The following is a 16,633-nucleotide window of genomic DNA, read 5'->3' as shown; positions in this document are numbered from 1 at the left end:
TGTATGGTTTGTGATGGACATATATTTTGCCGAGATACAAAATTCCCTATAAAGTTGTCCGAATGAACTCCTTAGAAACACATATTACTAATGATAAATACATTTTTGATATATTCATGGAAGGAAATGTACAAAATATCTTTATGGGGCATGATCTTTGCATTAAATTCTAAAGATTTTTCTTAATAATTTTGATCCAAGGTATTGTTGGCTATTGCTACAAATATACCTGTGCTACTTATGACTGGTTTTGTGGTCCAGGATCACATGTGCATTACAGTGGTTCTCAAACTTTTTAGCATGTGCATCCCCACCACCCCTTCAATCAAAGGTCCATCCCCTTTGCACCTGACCCCAAGATTTATCTCAAACTAAGCATTTAAATTAAACTTTAATTGAACCATACAATGTAGTTCTGTTGATATGTTTGATTTACAAAATATATGAAAAAATAATATATTCCATATCAAAGGTGCCCAAGCTTTTTCCTACCAAGGGCCAAAAATCAAACGTGACTGAGGTAAATGTTGCTGTGTTACATTAAAATTGCCATGATTCTCCTAATTTATAATTTATAATACTTAAAAATAAATAAGCAAACATTACCCTGTGTATGCATGCAACTAATGCAGTTTTATTTTCAAAGGTAACTGTTGTAAAAAAGAAATAATTTTGTCTGTGTGTCACTGCCTCGACCTCTCCATTATTAACGTATAGTACCTGAGTTTGTTGAGTTTTGTAAGTATACATCAAAAATAAAAATTATTTACTTTAATTCCTTAACTTTAAATTCAATAAACATTTTTGTAATGTACAAATTAAACAAAAAAATTTAATTTTAGAAAATGTTTAATATGAACATCTGCATCAATGACGTTGGGAACCTCTGCCATATATCATAAAACTGGGGCCCCATCACCATCTGAGGGGCCCCAGTTTGAGAGCCCCTGGTGTACTAAATACAAAATTTTTAATAATGCATGGTTATCATCAATACCAGTATAAACCGTACAAACATAAACTGACAGACCAAAATGTTGACCAGATGACATATGACAGATGCAAGCTGTTATTACGGAAATACTTACAGTATCAGGCGATGTGTGAGATAAATCTGTAAAAATCTGTAAAACACATAAAATAACACACATGCCAACACACATACAACCTAGCATAATGCACCCACACACACACACACACACACACACACACACACACACACACACACACACACACACACACACACAGTATACAGATATTCCTATTAAGTGAAGGAGTTTATTGTTTTCATTTTTCTCTGAAATTGATCACAGTTATAATACAAGGGGATTTTTACATCATTAAATGCACGTTCCTGCTCTGTATGTTCCTTCTTCATTTAAGTTTAGCTTTGTTCAACTGTATAAAATAGGAAATTTAACAACAGGTATTGCTTCATTATTGTTTCATTAAAACAAGCTGTAAACTGGGGGTCATAAACATTCGAAACCTTTCTCTTAAAGGTACATGGTACAGACGAAAAAAGATGTCTGCGCTGCAAGCGAGCGTCACGTCGCACTACAATTTTGCAGCGTCGCTAGCTTGCCGCGCAGAAATTTAGTGCATAAGATACTAGAAAAGTGACAGAAAAGAAATAAAATAAAGCATCGTTAACAGAGGGTAATACAGGGGTGAAGGCAAGAGTCTTTTTTTCAACAGAAGGAAAGCGTCGTGTTTGAGAAATCGTTACGCGAAAGCCATGCAAAGAAAACGCGCATGCACACAGCAATACAAGTCAAACGCAAAGAGCAGGAACAACATATTTACAATACAACTGATCCAAGAACAGCTTTTTATCATCAATGATATGAGAAGTTCATTCTCTCCCCCCCGAGGCTAAACTACATTCATAAATGAGCTTTTGTTGGCTTGCTTGTTTGTTTTTAACACACTATTATCAATCTAGAAAAGAAAGACTTTACAGTACTTGCATAAATCAAGACATAAGAAAGATTCATTCAAACAAAACTGTGTTGCCCTGATACAAACAAACACATTATTGTCATAAATAAATAACATTCAAGTTCTCAGATATATTTATGTATGTCATTGCATGATAATAAATATATGGACAAACATAAGGAAAATACAAAAATATCCACAATGTATTTAACATCTTTTTTTGTATCTGCTGGTAGTGAACATGAAATATGAAAAAAAGACAAATACAAATTTTATTTCAGCATCTATACTGTATGAACAGGAACAAAATCATTCGATAACGTAATAAACAGAGAAATACTCTACTGAAAAGACCAGCTGAAACCAGCCTAAGCTGATTGGCTAGTTTTAGCTAGTCTCCCAGCTTGGTTTAAGCTGGTTAACCGGACCAAAATATAGGGGTTTTGGCAACATCTTCAGCTGACCCACCAACAAAAACCAGCTGACTCACCAGCCTGACCAGGGTGGAAGACCAGCTTAACCAGCTTTGCCAGGCTGAAAGGACCAGCCGGCTTAAGCTGGTGGGTCAGCTGGTCTTCCAGCTAAGACCAGCTAAAATATAGCCAAAACCCCTCTAAATGTAGCCTGCTACACCACAAAGCAGCTAAAACCAGGCTGGGAGACTAAGATGGTTTTTGCTGGTTTTAGCTGGATTTGTCAGTACATGGGGGGAAATAATAAAGACTTGCAACGCAAGGTTAGAAATCCAAATCTACAACAAAACTAAACCTAGTGTCACGTCTACAAGACATTGCATTTATACAGAATTATGTTCAATTTGTACAAGAGATTCATTTGTTAAATTAATTCGATTTTAACCCACCCGACCCTTTGTCCGAATCCCGAATGCTTCCCAAAGTTCGGTCCTTTTGCAGCAATGAGTTCATCATTCGAAAAGTCATAAATAAATAAATGCACACAAATCCATACAATCTGTGAAGATTCACATCTCCTCCGGTCAAGCTTTCAAAGTTTCAGTTTTGTGTTTTTCCTTCAGCGCGCTTTATTGAGTTAAGTGCAAACATCCAAGAGTTGTGTGTGCTTACAGTAGATCTGATATTGTGCTTGGTTTCAAAACCTAGCGAGATGTCTACATAGACAGCTGCTTTTTAAAACAACGTCCTACTAAAATCTGGAATGCCGTTCATAGCCATTAATGTTATTGGAGTTTGGCATTAGCATGTTGCTAAGCTAACACCACAAAATAGCTCATTAAACCCTTAAAAAGTGCACTGTTTGAGGGGACGGCCATTTTGTGGTGTCTGAAATTCAACTTGATCTCACAAATTACGTGAAATAGTCACAAAATATTTGTGTCATAGTCACGTATTTACGCCATTTTACGTGTCCGTGCCACGTATACTTTCTTTTCGTGTCAAATTCACGTATTGGTTACTCAACTGTTTTTCTTATTTTCTTACCATTGTCGCTTCGGTTTTGGGTTAGAACGACTTTTTGTTACATAAAATGACATCCTTACCCAAACCCAGCTCTAATCCTAATATCAGGCGACAATGGTTTAAAAAGCATACGAAAAAAGAGTATAAAGCAATCCATAGCTGAAATTCCACAAGGGGGCGTATTTGTTTCGCAGACGTTACACAATAAACGTGACATCCGAATATATCATTATATATCGTGAATGAAAAGTGAGATTCGAACAAATGTCCGGTAGTTAAATCTAACCCCAAACCGATGCGACAATGAAAAAAAGGAAAAAGAGTTGAACAACCAACACGTGAAACTGACACGAAAAGAAAGTCGTGGCACGGACACGCAAAATGGTGGAAATACGTGACATTGACACGGAAAAATTAGCAAAATATTTTGTGACTATTTCACGCAATCCGCGAGATCATGTTGCTGAAATTATAGTGAACATTATCGAGTGCACGTATTCAATCCCACAATGCACCACAATAATGAATAATAAAATGGATGAATGGAGGAATAGAGGGGCTCTTTTCGGACATAGATTTTTTAACATGTTTTTATTAATATTACCCTTTGGTAGGAATTTTTCTAAAAAAACATTTTGCAGTGCATTATGGGATTGTTTTTTTGCAAAGCAAACACCTTATACAGCAGAATAACTAGAAATGTCCTACTTTAGTAAGACGCCTATACTGCTATGCTACCTCTGTAGACAGCATACTAGGTTTTGAAACAGAGCCCGTGTGTTTGTGTAAGTGTAAACAGTGAACAGATAATGGTATAGGATTGAACGGGAACAAGCGTGTGTGTTTGTACAGTAATCCTCGTTGAGAGTCAAGGTGTCGGTACGTGGAAAGGAAAAACTGTGACAAAGGATGAAGGTCCGTCTCCACGGTAACCTGCAAGTTCATCATGAAAAGTGCCCTCGGTCAATAAATGCCCATCACGGGATGTGAAGTAGGAGTGGGGGGCGGAGTTTTAATACGATTTCTGGATAAAACCTGGTAGTAGAAACAACCATCACAATGGTAAGGAAAACAGGAAGAAACAGTAAAGAAATGCAAAAAATATCTGGGATAGAAACAGCAGGAGAGGCCGGGAAGGGGCTGGCACAACAACATGGCGATGAAGGGGAAAGTGTGTCTGGATTTGTGTTTGTCAGTATTGTCAGGGGTGTATGAAGGTTTTAGGGCTGCTCCTGTGTCCCAACAGACGCCAGCAGTCTGGCATTGTCCCTGGCTTGGCATTTAGAGTCACTAGGCTGGGGTTCGTGGTGACGGGGGGGTCTGTTGGGTGTGCCAGGTGAAACAGGCACCTGGCCGTTCTTCTCGTCTGAGAAAAGTTGTTTAATTACGTCAAAGAAGTTACTCAACGGGCTGCCTAGGTACACAGACAGAAAGAAAAGAAGATAGAGAAAGAGAGAACAAACAGAAAAAGAGAGAACAAACAGAGAAATGAACAAGTGGGTTCACATGAGGAGGACAGAAAGGAGTAAAGACAGGAGAGGGTGAAAAAAGAAAAACTAATACTACAGGGGACTGTGAAGAAAGAAGTTAAACATTTCTAATTCCTGCTGACAAGAATCATGACTATGTTTGGGGCATGGTAGCTGTTTTAAGCTGATCCAAGCATTGTTGTTGCAAAGCATCATTTCATCAGTATTTTTTTTCTTGAAAACTGAACCTATGAGTAAAATATTAATATAATCTATCTGAAATAAGGATCAACTTAAAAATTACTTTAATTGGTAAAACCTAAAATAGTTTCACATTTTCAACTTAAATTTTTCACTTAAAGTAATTTTTTTTGTTTAGGTGTAAACTGAAGTAATATTTTAGGTTGATCCAGCTTTTACTTTTTACAGTGCATATATGAAAATATATAATTCGTTATTTTATATATGAAAACATAAAAAATACAAATATTTTAACAATTTCATAAATGAAAATATTGAACAAATATAATCCATTATTTCATATATAAAAATATATAATCCGTTATTTCATAAGAAAATATAAAAAATATATAATCCGTTATTTCATATGAAAACATAAAAAATACAAATATTTTAACTATTTCATATATGAATATATTGAACAAATATAATCCATTATTTTATAAATAAAAAAATATAAAAAATAATCCATTATTTCATATATGAAAATATAAAAATATTTAATACGTTATTTCATATGAAAATATATAAAATATATATTTTTTATATTTTCATAATGGATTCTATATTTTTTATATTTTCATATGAAATAACGGATTCTATATTTTTATATTTTCATAATGGATTATATATTTTTTATATTTTCATATGAAATAACGGATTATATATTTTTTATATTTTCATAATGGATTATATAATCCGTTATTTCATATGAAAATATAAAAAATATATAATCCATTAAGAAAATATACAAAATATATAATCCGTTATTTCATATGAAAATATAAAAATGTATAATCTATTATTTGATATATGAAAACATAAAAATATAATCCATTATTTCAGACTGCAAAAAGTAAAAATTGGATCAATTAATTAATTACTTGAAATGGTAAAACTAAAATGTTCTATCTAAAGTGAGTTTAGGCGTTAATAAACTGAAGTAATATTTTAGGTTGATCCAGCTTTTACTTTTTACAGTGCATATATGAAAATATAAAAAATATATAATCCATTATATCATATATAAAAACAAAAATACAAATATTTTAACTATTTCATATATGAAAATATTAAACAAATATAATCCATTATTTGATATATAAAAATATAAAAAAGCAATTATTTCATATATGGAAATATACAAATATATAATCCGTTATTTCATAAGAAAATATAAAAAATATATAATCTGTTATTTTATATGAAAAATATAAAAAATATATAATCTATTATTTTATATATTAAAATATAAAATATATAATCCGTTATTTCATATGAAAATATAAAAAATATATAATCTATTATTTGATATATGAAAATATAAAAAATATAATCCGTTATTTCATATGAAAATATAAAAAACATATAATCCGTTAATTCATATGAAAATAAAAAAATATATATTATCCATTATTTTATATGAAAATATAAAAAAATATATAATCCATTATTTGATATATGAAAATATAAAAAATATAATCCGTTATTTCACACTGTAAAAAGTAAAAAATGGATCAACTTAAAAAATTACTTTAATTGGTAAAACTTACATTTTTCATCTAAAGTGAGAAAATTTATGCGAATTTTTTTTTAGGCGTTAATAAACTGAAGTAATATTTAAGGTAGATCCAGCTTTTATTTTTTACAATGCATATACAAAGAAATTACAAATATATAATCCGTTATTTCATAACATAAAAAATACACAATAAACAAACATAATTCGTTATTTTATATATAAAAATATAAAAAACAGCTATTATTTCATATATGGAAATATAAAAAGTCATTATTTCATATATAAAAATATGAAATATATATAATTCATTATTCCTTGCACTCTTATGAACAATACACACAGAAAAATGGCACAGGTCAAAAACTTCATTATATTATGGCTTGCGTTTTATTTTACTTTCACCAAACCTACTTCTATACTTTAAGACATTTTAAATATAGGCCTAGGGCACAAGTCATGGAGTTATTTTATAATGCTTCTGCATCGAGACAATGGGTCACCGTTCACTCCCATTGTAACCAGAAAATTTTAAACACCAATTTTTTTTTTATGTGTGCGCTTTGGTTCAAAAGATCAAGGATGGTTTGGATGTATATTACAGTTGTAACAGATATATATTTGTAAAAAAAATTATATTGATGGGTGGATCTTTTGATTAAAAAAATCTATGCATATTTTCCTAAATTTCTATGCAAACTGTAAAAATGGATGGATCTTAACTTTGTGACAATGTTATTATTGTGAGCAATATTTATCAGACAGGCTGTGAACAATTCTTCCTAGAAGCCTCTTAATGAGAAAATCTCACATAAACACACAAACAGGCACTCACACACACACACATAACTAAAACCTTGACAGATGATGGCCCACATACTTGCCCAAATAACTGAACATTACTAGTGAAAGGTACTTATTTCTAAGACATGAAGATTCACCCAAAGCCGAGCTTGCCAGACTCATATGACAAACCTCTCAAATCCTTTAGACCAAATATGTGGTGACTTTTTGGCATTTTTGATCTAAGATCAGCAGCTTGATGTGAATAACAGACTGAAAAGTGAAGCAAATGCAAGTAAATCTGACATATTTTGATTCTTTAAAGAGAACTCAATGATCACGTTAGGGTAATATATTAGTGAATAATGAATACTGTGTCAGAAAAGTGTTCAAAATGTGTTATCAGTGAGGCACTACCCTTTTAAACAGTACAGATTCGCACATAAAGAGTTCATAATAGTACCTCTGAGGTACCTATTGGTACCAAAGAGTGCTTATTAGTACCTCAAAGATACATATTGGTACCATATGTATACATATCTGTACCTACATATTAGGACTACTGCCCCAGTGACAGGTATACATATTTTGACCATTTTTTTTCTAACAGTGTTTAAATAATTAATAAAAACATACAGTTCAGTCTGTTCTTCAAATAAAGTATGGCTTTATAATTTAACACTCACATCAAATAAATGACTTTTTTGGGTGAAGTTTGACAGATATTTGAAGTCACTTAAAAATTGAAGATTCTTCAAAAATATATTTGTGTGTTGCACAGACAACAGCGTGTAATGTTTAAATAATGACAGCTTTTCATTTTTGGGTGAAGTGTTTCTTTAAAAAGAAGGGTGCACTGATGTGCGTGACTTCAAATGTGACATGCATTTTAAAATCATAAAGGGTGTTTTAGAGAGAGAAAAGTCAGTGTGTACAGTATACATTTATAGTGCAATGTTATAGTGCATTTAGATGATGTCTTACCACACTTTGAGACTTTCTGAGAGTTTTCTGTATACATGCATAAGAGACAGAACCATATGTTGATACTCAATAAAATATTATAATTAGTAACATAGAAGTTGAAATGTGTTCAATCATTTGAGGGTTATAAAGCGGATGAGTGCATCGTATCATCAGAGACTCTCTTCATCGTGTCAAATGAAGCATATGAGCTTTTTAATGATGAACAAACGCAGAAGCAGATGTTTGCATCTAGACCAGGAGGAGTTCACTTACAGTAGGACCATATTAATGTTGTCAGGCGCGGAGCTATGGGCGGGCCTGGGCGGGCCTGGGATTGACAGCTGGCCCGCCCAATCAGAAATGTAAAAAATACTACTCTGTATAGTTGGACATGTATACTACTTTATGTGGTGTAATTTATCTATTGCATGTTATGTTAAAAACAGTAAAATTATAAGTAAGCCTGATAACTATTTAAAAACTATTAAAGCAGTTGAATGTTGCGTTATAATGAAATATTCCCGAGCAGCTTTCAGCCATGATCACTTTGAGAACTTTTTTTGCAAGCAAGTAGAAAACGTATTTTGAATAACAACACGTTATAAATATGTGCTGCGCGCTTTCCTCTCAATAACATAAACACACAACAAATATGACAGCGGGGTAAAAAATAGAAAGAAAACATCTGATCATAGTGATGTTGTTTGATATAGCGATATAGCAGCACTATAAGTCACGCCACGTTTATTGCTACACTTTATACAATATAGCCTATTGCTTTTAAACAACAAATAGCCTATCGTAACAACCTATAAGCCTACTGTGTAATTGAGACATTAATTTAAGAAATGCATTAAAGCAGAAAGACGTAGGCTGCGGAAATATAGTGGGTTCACTTCAATCCACACCACAGACGTTCTTGGTTTGCTTCTTATTTATTAAATCGAGGCAATTGTTTGATCAAACATTGATTAATATTAAGATACAATTTATACAAAACGAAATTCACTTTAAAGAAAGTCTTTCTACAAAACAAACCTCGCAAATCGCTTGCCCGACGTCCATTACGGGCTATGGCGAATTCCTGTCGGGCTAAAAAAAAATGATGCGCCTTGGCCGTCGGGCGGAGGAAAAAATATTGTACTGTGTTTGCATTCTCTCAGATTTAGTTAGGTAGTTATGTTGTATGTAATTCGGCGTCATCTTGTTAGCCATTACTATCCTCACTAACAAGTGAAACTGTCAGGAAATGAAGTGAAAGCATTAAATCTATTATTCCTTTCGTTCACGTCTGATATGCGCGCTCCTCGGCTCCGCTCTTCACGAGTAGGCTTGCTCTTGTGCTCATCAAAAAGTATATTAAATGTTTATTTATTTGACATTTCGTTTAACCCCAGAGTCTAACATTATTCTAGCAATTCCCTTTTTCTTTATTTATTTAGTAAGTTAACTTAAATATGTGAGAACGAAAATATATTTTTAGTGATTTGCATGAAGAGAATATGATGTTAGAAGCTTCATTTTAAGCATTTAGTAGCCGTATTTATTTAAACACTTTAATAGGTTATTTAAAAAAGTATAAGGTTTTTTGGGGTTCATTTATATTTCCTGTCACTGTGTGCAGGTTCTTTTTTGTAGGCTATGAGAGCCCAATATTTTTTTACCAAAAAGGCTTAATAAATGTCACGTTGCATTACAATTTAAAGTATCAATAATGTCAAAAATGTGACGTGCAGTTCGGTGTGTGTGTATGCTGTTTAAATTAGTGTTCTGAAGTTTTGACGAATTTTATAGACTTGTTATAGTTTCTTATTCAAAAGTGACACCCATAGATTCAGGCCCACCCGGACTTAATCCATGCCCACCCATATGTCACGTTCTGCATCCGCCACTGAATGTTGTGTATGCTTATTTGGAAAAAAACGTATATAAATAGATTAAAATATTAAAAACATTAAAATAAAATATAATGTATATAATTTTTATATATTATAACACCAGAAACTATTTGACACACAGACACAGAAGTGACAGAAGTCAAAAGAGAGAAAGATCTAACATCTTAAGATGATCTGTAGGTGTAAAAATACACCTCATGTTCAACGGCGGCTCGTGAATGCTCATCCGAGGGGAGCAAATTCAAAATAAGTGTTCGGAGTGTCATGACTGTTGCTCGCATTTTCAAAATATGTGTTTGTTGCGTCATGTGAACCATATGCATCACATGTTTTGTTAAAATAAGTTCCTGCCAGGGGCGTCAGCTTGTGTTGTAAAGTGGTGGCCACAAAAGATCAGATCAGGAAAAATATTGAATAACGGCACATGGAAAATGGGCATAGCGTAGGCCAGTCAACAACACAAAAATAGTCAGCATAAACTTAAATATCAAATGTAAGTGATTTTGTGCATTAAACGAGCAAAAAATCTTCCAAAGGGGTAAGCAAAAAAATCTTGAACTTTTTTATTAAACTCTAAATTCAAGAAAAATTCTGATTTTCAGATTTTTTATCCTCAAAATCACTTAAATTTGATATTTTTGGTCTAAAAACTACTTAATTTATTTTAATTTAAGAATTTTTTGATATTTTTATTGAAAACAAGACAAAAGTACTAAGATTTGTTTCTTGAAAATAATTTTTTGCAGTGTACTCTTTATTTTTGTCTTTTTTTCTGTAGAAATATCTAAAAATATCTTAATCTAAGATGCTTTTTCTTCATGAGCAAAATGACCCGAGAAAATAAGTCTAGTTTCTAGACCAAAAATATCAAATTTGTGTGATTTTGTGCATTAAACGAGCAAAAAAATCTTCCAAAGGGGTAAGCAAAAAAATCTTGAACTTTTTTATTAAACACTAAATTCAAGAAAAATTCAGATTTTTTTTATCCTCTAAAAACTACTTAATGGTCTAAAAACTACTTAATTTATTTTCATTTAAGAATTTTTAGATATTTTTACTGAAAACAAGACAAAAGTACTAAGAATTTTTTTTCTTGAAAATCATTTTTTGCAGTGTACACTTTATTTTTGTCTTGTTTTCTGTAGAAATGCACATTGCACATTGCACATTGGTGGTGGTTGAGGAGATTCCCCCATTCATATGGATCTTTGAGGTCTGCAGAAAAAGCGCTATATAAATGTAACTAATAATAATAAAATAATAATAAAAAGTCTCTTTTATCATAAACCCCTAGACGCATCTGCAGCAGGCACTTATTTTTACAAGACACGTGATGCACATAGGATCACTCGATGCGCAGAACATATAATTTAAAAAAGGACCCCACACAACGGGCTACATACATGTTGTGATGAACTTCCCATCGCACCGGCCGCCGCTGCTCACGTTGATCCATCATTGATTCTGAGACTAACAACGCTATATATTACACATTCTTGTGTATGCATAATACCATATTTAATGGTCACTGCTGATTTAGTTAAATATAAGCTATCTTGAATATATTTTTCTCTTCAGACATACAGTACTGTCTCAGACATTCTGTACTGGTATGTCATTAATAAACAAAACCTTGAACCTTCAGTTATACCCATCTATAATGTCAATGTGATGATGCTGTTTGTGCATCACACCAGCAGGGGGTGCTGTTATCAGGGAGATGGTTAAGACACAGTCAAAAAGCATCTCTTGTGTGTGACTACACTGTCAAAAATAAAGGTACGAAGCTGTCACTGGGGCAGTACCCTTTAAAAAAGGTCCTAATATGTACCATTTATGTACAAATATGTACCTTTAAAGGTACATTTTGGCAGTTCAAAGTACTAATATGCACTCTTTGGGTACAAAGGTGTACCTTTTTGAAAGGGTACTGTCCCAGTGACAACTTTTGTACCTTTATTTCTGAGAGTGTAGAGGAAGGATACACACACACACACACACACACACACACACACACACACACACACACACACACACACACACACACACACACACACACACACACACACACACACACACACACACACGATCTAGATTTTATTTTTTTAACACTTTGGCAAACTTTACAACCACATAATCACGTTATTAAGCCTCACAAACTAAACCAAACATTTAAGATACATGTAGAAATACAATTCCCAAATACACTTCCAATAAACTTCCAGAAAGATATTTTTTGCAGGTTTTTTTGTGCCCTGGTTTGCTTATCACAGATGCATGATCGGATCATATCAGGTAGAAATATGGGGTTAAATCTGACACAGAAAGATTGAAAATTCAGTCCAAAGTTTCAAGTTTAGCCTACAAGTTTGTAGGTGGGACAAATGTAGGGAACTACACGGCTAATGTTGTTTTAGGATTGGGAGCAGAGGAGCGGCGTGAATCTCTTGAACAGGATAGTGTGTAATAGTGAATATATTTGGACGTTGTGGTGTGCTGTGGGGGTTTTGGAGGTCATGCATAATGGAAGTGGGGTATAAATGGGCACATGATGGGGTCAGGGGGGAGTACAGTAGGGGTAATAGGGTAGCAAGACTCACCAGACAGCTGCTGGACACCCGGCTGGTCGTGTGTGCTTAACAACTGTCCCTGAATAGTCTCCACCACCCGCTTAAAACGCCGGCTTGGACCTGTGACGGGTTACAGGACATGCAAACAAACACATCATTTACTAGGTATGTTGTAAAATAAAAGATTGAGTTATTATTATTGAACGTCGTACATTGTGTTAACGTCTGGATTAGGTAATGCAGTTGGTAAGAGCTGCTCTACAATAGCTGAGAGGCGTAATGGATATTAATGGCAGAAAATAAGGGGGAACGATGCATTAACCAACATAATAATGTGCTTTAAATGTTGTATTTATCTTTGGCTGTTGTTTTGTATTTCATTGATGGGATAATCAGTGTGTTTAAGAGCCTATTTGGCCCAAACGAATGTGTAAGGAGCAAGTGGATTGCTGGAGAATATCTATGGGTATTTTCTGAGGATTGCTCCCTAGAGTACAACAAGAAAAACTGCTTCCTTTAGAGAAACTAAGTCAAATATGTGACCCTGGACCACAAAACCAATAAGTCGCACAATAGCCAACAATACATTTTATGGGTCAAAATTATAGATTTTTTATGCCATGATGATATTTTGTACATTTCCTACCCCAAATATATCAATATGTTTTGCTAATGACTTCATTTGGACAACTTTAAAGGCGATTATCTTCATAATAAAATTTTTTCCACACTCAGATTTTGTCGTATCTTGGCCAAATGTTGTCCTATCCTTAGATACCAAAACTAAAAAACATATTTTTTCAGATAACGTATAAATCTTCAAAAAAAAAAAATGATCGTGACTGGTTTTGCCCTAACGAAAATTAACCATGGTTTTACTGCAGTTAAATAAAAAAACATGGTTTACAGTAGTAAAAGTTACCAGAAAATAACCATGATTTTGAAAAAAAACCCCACAATCTTTGCATTGCTAATGCACTGCAAAAAATGACTTTCTTAATATTTTTTTCTTGTTTTCAGTAGAAATATCTAAAAATTCTTAAATCAAGATGTATTTTCTTGATGAGCAAAATGACCTAAGAAAATAATACTAGTTTTTAGACAAAAAATATACAATATACAATAAAGTGAATTTGTGCTTAAAACAAGCAAAAATATCTGTCAATAGGGTGAGAATTTTTTACTTGAATTAAGTGTTTAAGAAAAAAGAAATCTTATTTCACTATTTTTTTTCTAACCCCATTGGCAGATAATTTTGCTTGTTTTAAGAACAATTTCAATTAAATTTTATATTATTTGTCTTAAAACTAGACTTATTTAATTAGGTAATTTTGCTCATCAAGAAAAAGCATCTTAATTTAAGAATTTTTAGATATTTCTACTGAAAACAAGACAAAAATACTAAGTAAGAAAGTCATTTTTTGCAGTGTGCAGCGCTCTACCAGTTGAGCTACAAGAATACAAGTGTGACCCTGGACCACAAAACCAGCCATAAGTGTCAATTTTGTTGAAAATGAGATTTATACATCATTTGAAAGCTAAATAAATAATATAAACCTTTCATTGATGCATGGCTTTATAGGATTGGGCAATATTTGGCCGAGATACAACAATTTGAAAATCTGGAATCTGAGGGTGCAAAAACTCTAAATATTGAGAAAATCGCCTTTAATCTCCTAACTGTGCGTTCACACCAGATGCATAAGAGGCGCTATTCGCGCGTAGTTGGACGCTTACACATTTTGAGTTTACTCGTTTCATTCGCGCGTAAAAGTTGCGCGTGAAATTCTAGTCATTCGAGACATTCATGGGAAATTCACGTCATGGGAGGGGCTTATATGGCTCAAATATTGAATAAAAGATTATTCGAGCTCCTCACTCACTTTCTTTCACTTTAATTCCTGTAAAAGTACGAAAATGTCTCAGGTAGCGATGATGAATGTCCTTCTTGTTGTTTTGTTTTCTGCCTACGCTCACTTCATTTAATCACGTCACTGCTAGAGCAAGATCCTGATTGGTTAACGTGGCACGAAAATCTGCCAAAGTTCAGATTTGAACATTCAATTTGCACAGACCACACCATCCGCGCTGTGCCTTCTGCACGTTCCGTGCCATTCGCACTTACCGCGCCACATGATGCCTGTTCGCGTTTTTGCATTGACTTAAAGCTCCCATTCTGTCTGTGATTTTGAAGCTTTGATTGTTTTTATAGTGGGCAATATAACATGTGTTCATGTTTCACGTGTAAAAAAAACACAGTTTTTTTTACACAATTGACTTATCTGTATAGCGCTGTTTTCATTGTCTTCAAAACAGGCTGATGTCTTCCTTGTTATGTGAAGTCCCTCCTTCAGAAATACGTATCGAGTTCTGATTGTGTAGTTTGTTTAGTGTGCTGTGATTCGATAGCAGCTTATAGCAGAGCCGTTTGAGCCAAAGCTGGTGACTGATGTATTCCTGTGGGCGGAGTTTAGTCAACGAACTGTTTTACTGAAGTCATTAAAGCAGGAAATAGAGGGCAGTAGTCCAATCCGGCCATTCGTTGTAGGCTTTTAAAGAGGAATTCTATTGAAGAAAATGTATCGCCTGACAGTGAACTTTGAGCTTTATCATTTTACAGGTATTATTTATAGGGATGCACCGATAGGATTTTTTTGGGCCGATACCGATACCGATTTAAGCAGACAACTTCTGGCCGATACCGATGCCGATACCGATATTAAACACTATACAGTTGGTCTATTAGCTAGTTTATTTCTGCATCAAATTATTTTTACTGAACATGGATTGTATCTAATTAACATTCAACTGACCAACATAATAAGAGGCACAAATTAAGCTAAAACAAATATAATAAGACAACATGACAACCTTCAAAGGTGGTTTTTGCTATTCAGCATTTCTTTTATTAACAACATTAACTCATTTTTTTTTTTTACATATAATGGATTTCTTTAATAAACATAAATAATGCCAGTGCTATTGCTTTAAACAGAGTATAAATATTGCTACTTTAAAAAAGTTGGACTTCTTGCCCCACTAAAGTGCAGTCTGTTTCTTTTATTGTCCAAGACATTTGAGCCAGCTTAACAAAGGTTTTCTGTCTGTGCTTAAGTATAGTGCACACTAGGGCTGGACCAGAATGTTCGAATATTCGTTCCGTTGGTTGACATTAGATTTTCAGTTTTGAGATTCGAATATATATATATTTTACAGCGTTAATGCAGAGCTTTTGCCAAGCAGGAAGTGCGCTTCACGCTCCAGCTCTATAGGTGGCGCAGAGAGACCAACATCCATAGCCAACAGCCATCAAACGCAGCCAGTAGAAGAAGAGATCAGAAAGAGATCGCCTCAAAGCTGGCTTCCTGCTTTGGCATTCACACTAATAGTGTTGTAAATAACGTTCAGTTTTTTGCAAAAACTGATTGATTTGCTTCACAAGACATCAATATGTCACACGGAGTTATGGGGGATTACTTTTGTATTAGATATACATGTTTAAAGTGGCGGATCGGTTGACTTGCATGACGGAGCACTGGGGTTTCTGCAAAATATCTTTATTGTTCTACTGATGAAAAACATATTGGATGGTGTAAGTGTTAGTAAATAAACTTGATTTTAAAAGTATGCTCCCGTTTTATTACAGTTTGTTGAACTTCATTCATTCGTTCATTTATTTACGTTGTTTTATTTAAATGGGCTAAGTTACCCTTTACGTTATCAGTAATTACTATGCTTCTAATTTCTTATACGGGAGTGTTTGTTTGTTAGAAAAATGTTAGGCTAACGTTACCTTATTAAAAGTTTT

General features: G+C 33.6%; 1 protein-coding gene across 1 annotated transcript in view; it reads right to left on the bottom strand.

Moving 5' to 3' along the window:
• Positions 1–4,439: 4,439 nt before the first annotated feature.
• The window catches only part of LOC141349021 (serine/threonine-protein kinase BRSK2-like), a 231,910-nt gene continuing 219,716 nt past the window's right edge, over positions 4,440–16,633 (bottom strand). Inside the window, exons 18-19 of the mRNA XM_073868890.1 lie at positions 12,856–12,945; positions 4,440–4,794 (exon numbers count right to left, since the gene is read on the bottom strand). Of these exons, the coding sequence (XP_073724991.1) occupies positions 4,601–4,794; positions 12,856–12,945 (284 nt within the window). The 3' untranslated portion in view covers positions 4,440–4,600. The remainder of the gene's footprint in view (positions 4,795–12,855; positions 12,946–16,633) is intronic.

This window comes from Misgurnus anguillicaudatus, chromosome 6 (genome assembly GCF_027580225.2).
Source record: "Misgurnus anguillicaudatus chromosome 6, ASM2758022v2, whole genome shotgun sequence".
NCBI lineage: Eukaryota > Metazoa > Chordata > Actinopteri > Cypriniformes > Cobitidae > Misgurnus > Misgurnus anguillicaudatus.
The sequence above is the reverse complement of the archived record's forward strand: the minus strand, read 5'-3'. Positions and strand labels throughout refer to the sequence as shown.